The sequence below is a fragment of the Camponotus vicinus genome, unplaced genomic scaffold, assembly GCF_025532165.1.
Source record: "Camponotus vicinus isolate PSW18456_S1 unplaced genomic scaffold, iyCamVici1.0 SCAF_2, whole genome shotgun sequence".
NCBI classification, from domain to species: domain Eukaryota; kingdom Metazoa; phylum Arthropoda; class Insecta; order Hymenoptera; family Formicidae; genus Camponotus; species Camponotus vicinus.
Window position 1 is genome coordinate 17291866 of NW_028141956.1, and position 16525 is coordinate 17308390.

Here is a 16525-nt window from a genome sequence, read left to right on the forward strand (position 1 = left end):
TCTTAGTGGGTTAATTGCCTGGAGGGTCAGGTGGAATATTATAGGGTTTCAAGTCTTTAATGTGCACCTTGCCTATTGATCTATTAGCGTGGTCTTTTAATTCGTATACTACCGGCGACAATATTTTCGCGATAGTAAACGGACCGTGATATTTAGTCGCTAATTTAGCCGAAATATTCTGAGCGGCTGACGACAACACATGCTGTCGCTTTAGAACTTGCTCGCCAATCGCAAAACGATGATCTCGTCTTCGCAAATTATAATAATGCGCCTGCTTATTATGCGCGGCCTCTAAGTTCTCTACTACCCAATCTCGCAAAGCCTGAATTCTTTCCATGCGCTCTTTCCAAGTCTCGGGATTCGCTTCCGCGACTTCGACAGCTGACTCGTGTCTCCCACGCACGGTGTTAACCGGCTGGGGTTCCCTACCGAAATTTAAGAACGCCGGAGTAGCCTGTAAGGAGGTATGGTACGCCGTGTTGTATGCGAATCTGAACTCAGCCAAGTGAATATCCCATTCGCGATGATCGTTTTTGAGAAACGCCGTAATCATAGTTTTGAGTACCCTATTGACGCGTTCTACCGGATTTGCCTGAGGATGATACGGAGGTACGGTAGTGTGAACGATGCCATACTCTTCCGCGAATGCCTGTAATTCGCGATTGATGAATTCAGTGCCGTTGTCCGTCAACAGTATCCGCGGCGCGCCCCAACGGTTAACGATTAATTCGTTTAACAGCTCGCGAATCTTTTTGCCCGTTGCTTTCCGGAGCGGGCTACATTCAATCCATTTGGTGAATAGGTCTTGGATTACCAGAATATACGCGTTACCGTTTTTGCTCGGCGGAAAAGGACCCATAATATCCGCCGCTACGACCGTCCACGGAGTTTCGACAGCTCGGCGTCCCATCAAACCCATCGGCACATTCTGTTCCACCTTTGTCCTCTGACAAACGTCACAATGTCTGACATAATCCGCTACCCCACGAAACATACGCGGCCAGAAATACCGAGTCGCTACTCGCTGATATGTTTTCTCGACTCCTAAGTGACCTGATTGTGGAACATCGTGAGCCTCCCTAATAACGTTCTCGCGCGCTTCTTTAGGAAGTACTAGTTTCCATTGCTCGAGATCGTCGACAACTTGAGAAACGACAGCGTTCGGCTTTCGAAAATACAGCTGATCGTTTTCGATTTTCCAACCCGAATTCTTACGCGGATTAGTTTCCACGTCTCGAACGCGTGTATCATACCAAGTGTCTCCGGTAATCGCAACAGCGCATAATTCGTCGGTAGTCTCATACATGCGCGACAACGCGTCTGGAACATGATGTAACGCTCCTTTCCGGTGTTCGATCGAGTAGTCATATTCCAACAATTCGAGAGCCCATCGCGCTAATCGACCTGTGGGGTTCTTTAAATTATGTAACCAGCGTAAGCTGCTATGGTCCGTGATGACTTTAAAAGTATACCCCTCGAGATACGGTCTAAACTTTTTAATCGACCAAACGACAGCCAAACATTCCTGCTCGGTCGTAGAGTATTTCTTTTCGGCCTCCGACAGCGCTCTACTAGCGAACGCGATGACGTGTTCTACGCCTTCCGTTTCTTGGGTCAATACCGCTCCCAAACCGACCGAACTCGCATCCGTTTGTAAAACAAACGGCAATTCAAAATTCGGACACGACAGCGTAGGCGGTGACGTGATGCACGATTTAATAGAATCAAACGCAGCTTTTTGCTCATCCCCCCACTCCCAAGACAAACCCTTCCGGAGGAGACGAGTTAGCGGTTCCAAGCGCGTCGCACACTGCGGTATAAATCGGCGATACCAAGACGCCATCCCTATAAATCGTCGCAATTGCTTTAAGTTCTTCGGTGGCGGATATTCGACAATCGGCGCGGTTTTATCAGGGTCAACCTTGAGCCCCTCCTGTTGTATCAGGAACCCAAGATATTTCACTTGTGACCGACAGAATTTACTCTTCTCAGGATTTATTGTAAGGCCTGCCTCTCTTATCCGATCTAGTACGCGTTTCAACCAACTCAAATGTTCTTCAAAAGTACGGGTTACGACAACGATATCATCTAAATAAGCGAAAGCATGCGGTTCCATTTCAGGACCTATAAGCCGATCAAGTAAACGCTGAAATGTCGCGGGGGCACCGGTGAGACCATACGGCATTCGAGTAAAATGAAACAACCCCTTCCCCGGTACCGTAAACGCCGTTAACTCGCGACTATTTCTCTCGAGCGGAATCTGAAAATAGGCCTGACTTAGATCGATAGTCGAAATATAACTAGCCGATCGTAACTTATCGAGAATTGCGTTCATATACGGTAATGGATACGCATCCTTTTTCGAAACGCTGTTTAATTTTCGAAAATCCAGACAAAATCGATAGCTTCCATTAGGTTTCTTAATCATTACGATCGGACTAGACCATTCGCTTTTAGATGGTTCTATAATCCCCGCCGCTAACATTTTATCTACTTCCGCGTAAATCGCTTCCTGAATTTTTGGCGAAACGGGATAATACCTCTGTTTAATCGGAGCATGTCCGCCGACATCAATTTTGTGCTCCGTCAAACTAGTCGCTCCCGGTTTATTCGGATCGCCTACGATATGACCCTCTAAGAATTTTTCTAATCGCTGGCTTTCGCGCGACGACAACTCACTCAAACCGCAGCAAATAAGCGGATCAGATTTCGACAGCCGAGCCCGTTGTATTTTGTGAACACGGGTCGTTTCCGCGGGAAGACTAATTTCTCGCGGGCCGTCATCCGACTTTCGGTCTGCTAATTTCGCGATTTCGGACACGAAATAATTACTTGATTCACGACTAGCCGAATTCTCGATCAAATTTAAGTGAAAAATGGGGTCCACTGGCTGGTTCTCGAAACGATACACAATGGCGGATTCATCCTCAAAGTATCATTCTTGGCGTGGAAAATTGACCACCATACCAAATAGCCCCAAAAAATCAAGCCCAAGTATGCATGGTATTGCTAGTGACGGTAATGCATACGCTCTCAAAGAATTTGTCCTATCAAACAACGTAAAAGGAAGATCCACCTCCCCCCTAACGCGTGTCGTTTGGCCGGTCGCCGTAACTACTCGTCGGCCATCCGACTTTCGAAACTTTAATTTCAATTTGTCCACCAATTCGACAACGCTAGAACCTAAGAAAGTTCGAGTAGACCCACAATCCCTAGAGCGCTAATCTCGTTTCCTAATAATTTAACACGAATAAATAACATCGACGAGATGTCACGACAACCAAAAGCACTGAACGAAAATTCACGAGAACAATTAACGACACGAAAAGGGGGTTGGGTTTGAATAGGAGTCGGGTCCCCCCTATTATTCGACTCCTTTATTCTTTTCCCGAACAGTCGGGACACGTTCGTAACGTTACTTTCGCTCGACCGCAACGATAGCAATGTAGTCGCGGAGCAGACGTAAGTATATATTATATAATATATAATATAATATATATTACATAATATATTCTATAATATATATGATATATCATATATTCCATGATATATTATATATAATATAATATTATATTGTATAATTTTCTTCACATTTATTAAAAAATAAAAATGTAACATTTTCAGGTGGAAGATATATAAATAGAAGTTTTTTAAAAAATTTATTATTGAATAGGAAATGAGTTCCGTTCACAAAAATTCAAATCGCTGCCGAGTCACCGGTCAAACCGTCGCTGTCGTTGTCGCTTCTGATTCAGTCGTCACCAGTCCTGTCATCGCTGATCCCGTTTCTGCAAGTTCTGCCACCGCTGATTCCGCTGGCTCCGTCAGCTTTGGTTCTATTGCCGCCGTCCCCGTCGCTGCCGTCTCCTTCACCTCTGGCTCTGTTGTCGGTGGCTTCGTCACTTCCGGTCCCGTCGCTGTTCTCGTCACTTATTTGATTGAAAATAGACAAGGTAATAAGTAATATTAAGTAATATTTAATTAAATAAAATTTAAAACAATAAGTAATATTTTAATTTATTTTTTTATATATTTACTTTTGTGTGTGTGTGTATGTGTGTGTGTGTGTGTGTGTGTGTGTGTGGTACAAGATGTGTAGCGGGGCCTATGGAGTGCAAAGAATTTATACATATTTTTTTTTAATTTATCAACATTTTATTCATTATTTTTATACTTTTTTATACTTACTTTTATACTTTACTTTTCTGTAGCTCCAAGATTAAGAGGAAAAAAGGTTCTGGTGCAAAAAAGCAACAAGAACGTTTTATACGATTCTTGTTCCAATTATCATCCGCTCACTACCATTAAGATAGATGGGGACGACAACAAAAGTAAACATTTTTTATCTAAAGATATAAGAATAACTTCAAAAGTTTTTTATGAATTAATTATACCCATTTGTTCTTATAGCAGACCATGGAACAATGAGCAAAAGGAAAAGAAAAAAAACATAGTTCATGATATTTAAATGTTCCTGATGTTGTATTATTTATTTATTATTATTAACAAAATTTAAAGAATTTATAAGTTTATAAAAATAGTACGTTTAATAGTAAGTTTATTCAAATAATACGTTTTGATGAAATTATGCTATTAAAACATTGAAAAAAACTTTATGTTCCACTCTGTTGGATTATCAATTAAATTTATATAAATTCATAATTTTCGATAAAATAGAATTATTTCCCATTTCACTTTGTTATTTTAAAATTTGTTTCAATCTGAAACACTATATGATTACATATTGCACGTGGTTCACGACGTACAAATCATAATTAATCTAACGTAATTAATCGACGTATAATCGACGACGCTTCGGAGAAACAGGTATTTATTATATGCTCGACAACAAGAATGCTTTAATACACGAATTTATGTATGTTGCAAGACATGCATTTCCCATGTACATATATGGAAAATACAACATATATATGAAAAATGCATGTGTTCCAAATGTATATAAATTCATAAATTAAGGCATTCCTGTTGTTGAATGTGTTGTGCCGGGAGCGGCACGAGATGTGGGATGTTGCCGGGATAACCAACCAAAGGAACCAAGGCCTCGGGACCGTTTGATTTTAGATTTTTTAATTATTATTATTATTGCCCTTTTACAAATATATTCACTTATTTTAATCTTCTCGGTTTCGTTTAAGTCTTTTCCCCTTAATATCGTCTTTTCTTAAATCGCCTCGTTCTTAGATTTCGAGTGTTAACAAACTTCTTCAGTATTTGATGCGCAGAATAGTAGTTAGCCCCAGATTCGCACTCTTTATTGATTGATTTTTAATTAACGACTATCTGCCGCGGACTCACGGTGGACGGTTTTTAACACCTCGATTTTAAGAGTTTTTTTGGAGGGGATCGCTTAGTAACATGACCATATTCGGTTATGGAAGATTTTTCGTGGCGGTCAAGTCTAAGTGCAAGCGAAGGAGGCTCAAAGTCGAATCCCTTCGTTGGCATTTTCGTGTTTCCGGCGAACTCGCGCGTGGTTCGCTGAGGTAGCGGTTTTACGCGGTTCGCGAATATTCTATCGCATTTATATTAACAGTAAAATAAAGTTATAATCTTTCGGACTATAACAAATGTATAGGACTATAACATATGTATACAGGGTGGGCCATTTTAATCCGTCCACAGGAATATCTCCTCAGATATGGGCGATAGCGGAAAATGCTTAAGGCGAAAGTTGTATGGCTTGAAGGGGGCCATAAGATTGTGTCATTGGTTTGACTTTGAAAAGTTGTTTGAAGGTCACGTGAAGATCACTTTCAATTTTTTAACATAGTTGTTTTTTCTTTACACCAATTGATTCCTCTCATTATTTTGTACATAAAAGTATTAAGGTAAGATAATCGAGAAATGAATATTTTACTAGATATTTTATGGTTTATGTAAAATTAAGAAATTATTTCAAGCCTCATAACTCGAAAAGTAGAAATACTTTATTATAGTGTTTTGGAAAGCTCTCGAGATAAGCTACAAGAATAAGTAATAAAAAATAGGTGGTTCCATTAAAAAAATTGAAGGTGACCTTCACGTGACCTTCAAACGACTTTTCAAAGTCAAACCAATGACACTATCTTATGACTCCCTTCAAGCCATATAACTTTTGTCTGAGGCATTTTCCGCTATCGCCCCTACCTGAGGAGATATTCCCATGGACGGATTAAAATGGCCCACCCTGTATACATTCGAATTTTATCCTATTGTAGCCATTATTTTTGCAGTTATCAATAAAAAACATTATTATAACATTATTAGTTTCCAACCACAAAGATATAATTCTGGCATATCATTACATTAATTCTGACATATAAAGATATTATATAAATAAATGGATTGCAATTAATAATAATTGAATTATCTTTATTTACAGGTGACGTTGATTATCAAGAGAAATTATTGTAGCGGCTGCTCTCTGGCTCTGAGTTTCGGCTGCCATAGGCGCTGAGTGAAAAATTAAGTTGTATTAACACTTAGTTTTATCTTGTCTTATCAATTTAATTATTGACAAGAATTATTTGCTGTATAAGCAGTGATTAAAAGATTTGTCTGCTTTCAAAATAATTATAATAAATAAATAATAATAATAAAAAAATTAAAATGAAAATGGCATAAGAATCAACGTGCGGTAGTTGGAGCGCAGAGAAGCAACAACACTTCTTTCAATATTAGTTTCTTTTTTCAATATTAGTTTATTACAAAACTCATATTACAATAACAAAAAGCGAATGTTTCGGATCATCTTTTGATCCTTCCTCAGCGCGATGTTAACAATATATATTACAGATTATGACGCGTTACATTATATGAATTTGTTTCTCGACGCATAGGTGACGCTAAATTGCATCCCGCAAACATTCAGAACTCCCATGGGCTCTCCCCTATCTCCCATCATTGCCGATATTACTCTGCAAGATTTGGAAAATAAAGCAATTGGACGTGTTCCCTTCAATCTACCATTCTATTATAGGTATGTGGATGATATAGCTTTGGCGGCTCTCTCTTCTATGTTCAATGAGGTCTTGGGTATCTTCAATTCTTTTCACCCAAGGTTTCGGTTCACATTGGAGGAGGGAGTTGATAATAAACTTAATTTTCTTGATGTTGTTACGATAATCATGAATAATAATTTAATCGAATTCGATTAGTATCACAAACCTACTTTTTCTGGGAGATATCTAAATTATAAGTCAAATCATCCACTATGCCATAAGAGGGGAACAATCGTAGGACTGGTGGATCGTGCCTTTTTATTGTTGCATCCGAGATTCCATCAAAATACTTTGAACTGATAGTCGGCGTCCTCTTGGACAATGGCTATCCTCTATTTTACATTTTCCATGTAATACGAGAGCGTCTGAAGTTGCTATTGGCCTTGAATCGGACAGGCTTAGAGCCCGACGAGGACCACTCTGAAAAAAGACCCTCTTCATATTTCACAATTCTATACATTCCAACCTTTTCGGAACAATTTAAGCGAGTTCTTCGTAATCATGACACGGGAGTTTCTTATTTCGGCTTAAATAAACTTCGTAATTTTGTCAAGGTCCATAAAGACATAATGCCAAAAGATTCGTGTAACAATGTAGTGTATAAAGTCTCGTGCAATGATTGCGATGCGTCATATGTCCGCCAAACTAGCAGACAGTTAAAAAAACGAATTTCTGAACACCGAAATCACATTCGACGAAATACGACACAACCTTCGGTTATAACTAATCACAGACTGGAATTCGGTCATAATTTTAATTGGGAAGAATCTGAGATTTTGGACAGGGAATCCTCGTTTGGCAAAAGGTTTGTCTCTGAAATGCTGTTTATCAAGCGCCAAAAAAATAGCTTGAACTTGCAGAGTGATACAGAGGGCTTGCATCATACATTTGCGACGATAATCGATAATTTATCCAAAAAATATGAGGCGTTCGTTCATGCGTTTGTATGTTTGTCATCGTTGAGTTAACTGCGCATGTCCTTGGTTGAGTCCATGTTTACGTCCTGACAACCGAGGACATATTTATACAGTTCGTCATCGAATCTCGAATCGACATGAGACGCACAGCGGCATACTATATTATTAATTGTAAAAAGCGCGGAATCTGGTGAGCCATGCTTCTAACTATTAATTTAAGCAAAAAAGCTTATTCACGTGTAATATCTTTCGGTATTTATTTTATTAATTTTACTCCTCGATTTGTAAGATCTGCTGTGACATCGCATAGCATAACTATAGTATATTTAATTGACTGTTGGAAGCAGAGCGCTTACTAGACCTCCGCAGGATGCAATTTAGCGTCACCTACGCATCGAGAACAAATTCGTTTAATGTAACGCGTCACTATCTGTAATATATTGTTAACATCGCGCTGAAGAAGGATCAAAAGATGATCCAAAACGTTCGCTTTTTGTTATTATAATGTGTTTTTTAATAAACTAATATTAAAAAAAGAAAGAAGTGTTGTTGCTTCTCTGCGCTCCAACTACCGCGCGTTGGCTCTTATGCATTTCCTTTTAATTTTTTGATTACTTGAGCCAAATCTCTAATTATTAAATTGAATTTAAAACGTTTGCTCATCATAAGATATATCTTGACAAGTTATATCCATTTTATCCTTTTAATAAAAAACCAGTACAATTTCCAAAGGTTCAAAGTCAATCTAATGCTTACGATTGTGGTGTTTTTACAATTACATTTGCAGTATTACTTTTATTTGGTCTTCGACCAGATACAGTTATGTATGACCATACTTTAATGCGTCAACATTTAGCACAAATGTTTAAACTAAATAAAATAAAATACTTCCCCTGAATAATAATATCCACTGACCCTAAAGAACTTTTTACTTTACATCAAATACAAAGAAGAGAGTCATTAGCTAATGAAAAACGAGAATGCCATCAAAAGAAAATTGAACAGGAAAAATCTGTAGATTTAATAAAATTAAAAAGCAATATAACTCAAATGACACTGGAGGAAGCAAATAATAAACGTGATAAAATGTCAAATCCATTTGATTGTTATTTAATAAATAAAAATCAAGCGACGCGGTAGCGTCGCGACGCCAAGTACATAAAAAAATAGATCCGAGCATTGAGAGTCATTGTTCTCGATAAAAGATTGGATCCGAGCATTGAGAGTCACTGCCCACACGGAACAAAAACCTCTAATGGATGTCCACTAGATGTCTACCATGGAGATTCGAAACCTCCATTAGATGTCCATGAAACGTCCCGTAAACATCTACTAGACATCCACAGTTCCGCATTTCATATCTCCATTCGACATCCATTAGACGTATTCATAGATGTCATATGTACGTTATATGGAGTAATTATAGATATTGAATGAAGCATTCATGGATGTCATATGTACGTTATATGGAGTAATTATAGATATTTTGTGGAGCTCTTATGGATGTCAGATATACGTTATATGGAGTAATTATAGATATTTTGTCGAGCCTTCATGGATGTCATATATACGTTATATGGAGTAACAAATAGATAATAAACGGATCATTTTCGTTTATTGGCCGGACATTTACTTGTCCGACTTATAAAATCGATTTAATATCTGAAGTTCCTCTATTGAAACTGTATCAGAAATTAGATCGAAGTAATACTTTTAATTTTATCTGTCGCCTTTTGCAAGCTTTATATAATTCTCATGACTAAATCTCAAGTACGAGAAAAATAGCGCACCATAGCGGTAAACGAACGAACTAGCGCGATTACTGATTTTACAGTGAAATTTTACTTCCACTGCCTATAATTATTAGTGAGATATAAAAGATAAAGTAACAAAAAATAATATTTACCAATACTGGGAAAAATAATTAATAAAAATTATTTATGTTAAGAGAAATGTGTACACATCTATCATACATCCATAACCGACGTCTAATGGACATCCATGATGTATTTACAAACGACATCTACCGTGGAGATAATATGGATTTCTATTAGAGATCCATTGAACATCCACCGTGGAGATAGAGGTCACATGGAAGTATGGAGGTTATATGGACCTTCAATGGATGTCATGTTCCGTGTGGGTGTTCTCGACGCGGCGCTACCAAGTACCTCATCCGGAATTTTGGGTCCTATAAACTTTCGATTAAGATATCTCAAGAACTAAAGTTGTAATCATAAATCTAACGGCACTTTTATTATATAATATGAGTATAGACTTTTGATTGCGACCAGTTTGAATAAGATTGGTGCAGTCAATCCCGAGAAATAATGATCGCATATCAGAATTGTGACATTTTTCGTTTTCCATCATCATGTTCATTTCCAGGTTCAGACTCACGTACATATGCTCGCACGCACACACGTAAAGCGAGTTTGTCCCTCAAGGCGCGTTTGCAGCGCTCATGTCGATTACTCTGTCGAGTGTGCAAATACGCCTTAAGAAATAAGATTAAATGTATATGTGCGTGCATACACGTGTAATACGTGTGTATGTGTGTGCATACGTGTGAGAGATTAATTTATCGTATAGTAATTTTCAAAAATCACCCCTTGGGAGATGGAAATTAATATCTCATAAACGTAAAAATATGGAACTTATTTTAAATAAAATTTCTAAAAAAATAATTGTCATATAATAACAATTTTGAAAAATAGTAATAATTTAGAAACAACCCCTTGGGGATGAAATCTAATATTTCAGAAACGGTGCACCACAAAAATATAAAACCTGTAGTTAACCACAAAAATATAAAACCTGTTAGTTAAGGTTTCTACAAAGACTAATTTACCGTATAACAATTTTTAAAAAGCACTCCTTGGGGGTGAAATCTAATATTTCAGAGATGGTGAGCCACAAAAATATAAAACCTATGCCGTTAGTTGAGGTTTCTACAAAGACTAATTTCGCGTATAATAATGATTTTTAAAAACCACCCCTTGGAGGTGAAATCTAATATTTCAGAAACGGTGCACCACAAAAATATAAAACCTGTAGTGTTAGTTATGACTTGTAAAAAGACTAATTTACCGTACAGTAACAATTTTCAAAAATAAAAAAATTATCCCTAAAAAAAAATTAACTATTATTTTCCCGCAAAAAATAATTTACAGAAAGCATATAAAATTTGACAAAAAGATGTGAAATCCCTCTAAAAAAAACCTTGCAAAGGTAAAAAAAAATACGCCAAGTACATAAAAAATATTCTACCTAATATGCAACAAATGTTTAATGAAAAATGTCCTTAAAAATAATTTATAATAATTTTTTCTTACAAAACCATTTTTCTAAAAAACAAAACCTCAACAAATAATTATCATAAAAAAATATAAAAAAATAAAGTATCAAAACTAAATAGGAAATCAATAATTACTATTAGCCAAGTACTTAGGAGCAATTTGTAAATTTGATATAATATTTGCCATGAAATCAATTTTACATTCTAGAAATATTATACATAAATTTTCTCTAAAAAATTAAAACGCATTTTATATTTATTCAGAGAAACTTGATTTTTAAAATATTTAAAATCAACACTAAATGAGAATTAGGATTCTTTTAATTCCTAAAACATTTTTTATATAATGTATATAATTAAAAAAAAAAACGTTTTACGCAAGTTTTAAATAGCACAGTCTTTAAATCGAAGTAAGTTATGAAAACTTGGCGTGTCCGGATCGTAATCAAGCACAGATTTAATATTTAATTGTGTAATGTCTAAGATTTTACATTTTATTTTATTGGATTATACATTTTATATTTTTGTTTATAATGTAAACGAGCCGGGCACGCCAAGTTTTCATAACTTACTTCGATTTAAAGATTGTGCGATTTAAAACTTGCGTAAAACGTTTTTTTTTAAATTATATACATTATTTAAAAAATGTTTTAGGAATTAAAAGAATCCTAATTCTCATTTAGTGTTGATTTTAAATATTTTAAAAATCAAGTTTCTCTGAATAAATATAAAATGCGTTTTAATTTTTTAGGGAGAATTTATGTATAATATTTCTACAATGTAAAATTGATTTCATGGCAAATATATTATATCAAATTTACAAATTGCTCTTAAGTACTTGGCTAATAGTAATTATTGATTTCCTATTTAGTTTTGATACTTAATTTTCTTATATTTTTTTATGATAATTATTTGTTGAGGTTTTGTTTTTTAGAAAAATGGTTTTGTAAGGGAAAATTATTATAAATTATTTTTAAGGATCTTTTTCATTAAACATTTTGTTGCATATAAGGTAGAATATTTTTTATGTACTTGGCGTATTTTTTTAACCTTCGTAAGATTTTTTTAGAGTAATAATATTCTAAATAAATGTAATGATATTAAGCACTCTATTGACGGTACGTTTAAGAATTCCTTTTCATCACTGTATATATTTATAGATAAAACGTTACTATTCAAAAAAAATTATACAAATAGTTTTCCTACATGTATTCAGGAAAACAAATTATTAAAGGACAGTTCTTGCATAATAAAAATAAACGAACATAAACGAAAAATAAACGAATGTATCAGTTTTGTTGCAAATATTTTAAAATTTAAAATTTACTCTAAACATGCAGTATATACAGATTATTCTTAGAGGTGAATGGCTAGAAGATAAGATTCATATTGACTATTTTGGTTTATTATTGAAAAGTTGTTCAAAATATCAACCGTGGGAATCATGGAAAATACAGTGTCCTGATAGAATTGAATCTGTTCCTAAAAATCAGAAACATATTCAAATATTGCATAGCTGCAACAATATAGTAACTAATTTAGATGGTCACTAGGTTTGCAGCTATTATGATACTAAAATGATTTATATTTATGATTCATTGAATATGAAACGATTACATACTCATCATAAAATTTATCTTGAAAGATTATATCCATTCTATTCGTTTGATAAGCAACCAATACAGTTTCCAACAGTACAATTGCAACCTAATGGTAATGATTGCGGAGTTTTTGCAATAGCATTTGCAGTACCTTTTTTATTTGATCTTCAACCAAATAAAATTATATACGATCATAATTTAATGTGTCAACATTTAGCGGAAATGTTCAATCAAATAGAATAGAACATTTTCCTCAAATTGTAGGATTAATTAAAAACAAATTAATCATGAATATGCATTTAATCAAGGTAGTATAAAAAGTAGTCTGAATATTCATAACATTTCTATAAATTTAAGTAAAGATCAATATGGTACAAAACAGAAAGCAAATCATAATTATGGAGATAGTAATAAAAAGCGAAATAAGAACTATAAAATTTTTTCAGAAAATGTTTTATTGCATAAGACAAATGTCATTAGTTTACATGAAAATGAAAAGAGTTCTTAAGAGGATGCCGGAGTCGCAGCCGAACTCCGACGGGTAGACGCCCTCATTTTAACATAACTAAAAGTGTCGGTACATTACCAACACTTATAGTTATGTTACCGACAGTATTGTCTACAATAAAAGGTGTTATGGTCCACCATAACTATGTAAGTATATATAAGTATATATAAGTAAGACGCGAATAGAACATATATAAATAAAGCACTAGCGTCAGCAGATTGCAAAATGTGAAATGCAACCTGTACGTAGAACACTATTGTCAGCAAATTGCGAAATAAGTAAGACGCGTATGACAAAATGTTAACGTCGACGCATTACTCCATACCTCGATACGAAGTATAAAGAGGACTCGCCGACATCGAGAGTCAGTCTCAATGATAGACAGGTGTAATTCCAACGAAACTCTGTAACCCGGACCCCGGGACCACAACAAAACTGGTGGCAGCGGTGGGATCCGGCAAGCTCTCAAAGGGATCCAGCAAAATCTCAGACGAGATTGAGAAGACTCTTAGGAGGATTCCAGGAAGGTCGAAAAGGATTTCAGGAGAATCCGGGAGAAACGAGTGGAACACACCATCATTGGATTCACAACAAGCCAAGGCGCTACAGGAAGAAAATCAAGGCAACAGCCGCCACAACCAACGAGTGCAGAGACAACACCTCCCCGTTGATAACGACCCGTTACATTGACAGCAGCAGCGACTGAGCGATCCAATCATGCGAGCCGTCTTAGTACTGTAAGTTAACTTTTCTCAATGTCGGAACCGCTGAAACGTGTAAAATTTCATAGCCTGCGATTTTGGAGCGTGTCAGCGCGATTGACAAGTAGGTTCGGTTTAGTAACGCCCGTACAAGTGGTAGAAGAAGCCGCCAACGGTATTCGCGAAAGCGTACGAAGAAATTTAGAGGCAGACTACTCAGATTCATCCGAAACACAAGAGCGACCCGTTAGCGATAATTTAAATCAAAATAGGTCAGGCATTAATCGAGTCACATTCAGGAGAAATTATTCACCTTTGTCAGTTGATAATAGTATATTCGAGCCAAATACCGGCAGAAATATGAAAAATATTCCGCCCGAACTCGTAGATAGGGAAATCGAGCGCTTACGTATACATACCGGAAATAACACCGCCGCGCAATACGAGGACGCAGGACAACTAGTGGAAAGCACGAGCAATGCATTATTAGCCGAAGTCGTACACGGTTTCCGCGAAATGCAAGAAGAGTTAAAGCATCTACGCGAGCAAGTGCGCGATTTACAGTTTAATCAAGGAAACATAAACCCCGACAATGCGCCACTCGACGTTACGTACGGACGAACGATAAATGATGTACGTAATCAATCGGCACACTTAGGTGGTTATTTAAGGCTAAAGGAAGCTCGAGACATGATACCCGAGTTCGACGGGAACTCACAAACTAAACTTAAGGAGTTTTTATGTGCATGTTCATATGCTATAAAAAATATTAATCCTGCCGACGAAAGAACACTGTTAGAAGCGATACTATGTACAAAGCTAAAAGGGAAGGCTATGACAGACTTCGAAACTCGAGATATAAATAGCTTTGGACAACTAAAACGAGAATTAAAAACTTGTTATTTAAGCAAGAAAAGTATTACGCATCTACAAATCGAGTTTAACTCATTAAAACAAAAATCTGGCGAAAGCGCTAGGACGTACGGTCTTCGCGTCGACACTCTAGCAATGGAATTATATGAATCTATGATCGAAGATCAAGATTATAGTAGCGAACGAAGACGCATTATACTCGATACCATACAGCAGCAAGCTCTGCAAAATTTTCAAATCGGACTCCACGATGATATTAAATTGTTAGTACGAGCACAGCATTATGCAACGCTGCAAGAAGCCATCGCAGGAGCTAGCGCCGAGGAGAAGGTCAAGGGACCAACGGAATATACCCCGCGACACAAGTCCAATCAAAACTTTGCACAATCAACACAAAATAAACCATTGCAGTGCCACAAATGTGGGAAAGTAGGACATCTGGGCCGAGAATGCCGAACAAGCAGATATGCAACTCGATTTCCATTGCCCAAATCCCAAGGAAATTCTAGAGTTAACATTCTCCAAAAACATTGCACCCATTGCAAAAAATCAGGTCATGACCGCAAGGAGTGCTGGTCACTAAATGGCTGACCGACAACTTCGGACTGCAACAGAAGGGACGAAGAAAAGAAACCGCGAAATAAATATAAAGGCGACGACAGAAAAGGAGATAAAACATGAAAAAAACATTTTGACACAGAAGGCAGTAGCGAAGAAGAAGGTCAATCAGAAGAAGGAGGTAGGATTACTCATGCGCGCCATTATCAAGTAACACACGTCAGACATAAGCAACATAAAACAATCGGACTAGACCAAGTGAGGTTACCGATATGCGAAACTAATGAAGGCAAGCTCAACATGCTTTACGACTCAGGAGCTACTATCTCACTTATAAAGGTAAAACACCTAAAAGGAGAAACAGTAATTCATAAAGACAGAATTACATTGGTAGGAATAACCGGGCACCCGGCACGGACGATCGGGAAAATATATGCAACAATTAATCTAGCGGACAGAAAAATAAAACATGAGATACACGTTGTTAAGGACGACTTCCCCATGGAAAGCGAGGGCCTCATAGGCCTCGATTTCATCCGCAAGCATCGAGTCCTATGCGATCAGGAAAAACGCATAATTAAGATAGGAAAAAACGTACTAAAACTCCAGCCATATGATAGAATCGTGCTAAAACCGCGCAGCGAAACCATCGTGCAAGCCGCCACAAATCGGAATAAAACAGGAGTAATACGAGCGGTAGAAATAACGCCAGGGATAGTTATTGGAAGATGTCTCGTAAAACCGAAAAATAATCTTTGTCCCGTTAGCGTAATTAATACTACAGACGAAGCAGTTGAAATACGTACACTATTAGTAACCGTGGAAAAAATGGACGAAAATAACATGTACGGAATATATACAGTACAAGAAAGTCACCTCCGAAAACATCCAACAAAATGTACTAGGCAAATTTGACAATTATTGCGAACACAGCATCTTAATGCCGAAGAAAAACAAGCACTTATGAGGGTATGCACTGACTATAGCGACATATTTCATCTGGAGGGAGAACCACTGACTTGCACCGCAACAGTGGAACACGAGATAACTACTCGTGCTGACACAGCG

The 16525-nt window shown here is 36.7% G+C and overlaps 1 protein-coding gene across 1 annotated transcript; it reads left to right on the plus strand.

Annotated features, from left to right (window-relative positions):
- Positions 1 to 14080: 14080 nt before the first annotated feature.
- On the plus strand, positions 14081 to 15490 carry LOC145966272 (uncharacterized). The gene has a single exon (XM_083090249.1). It carries the CDS (start codon positions 14081 to 14083, stop codon positions 15488 to 15490), a length of 1410 nt encoding a protein of 469 aa, XP_082946375.1.
- The last annotated feature ends 1035 nt before the right edge of the window (positions 15491 to 16525 follow it).

Coding starts and splice junctions, on each gene's coding strand:
- LOC145966272 (XM_083090249.1), top strand. CDS start 14,081: ATGTCGGAACCGCTGAAACGTGTAAAATTTCATAGCCTGCGATTTTGG.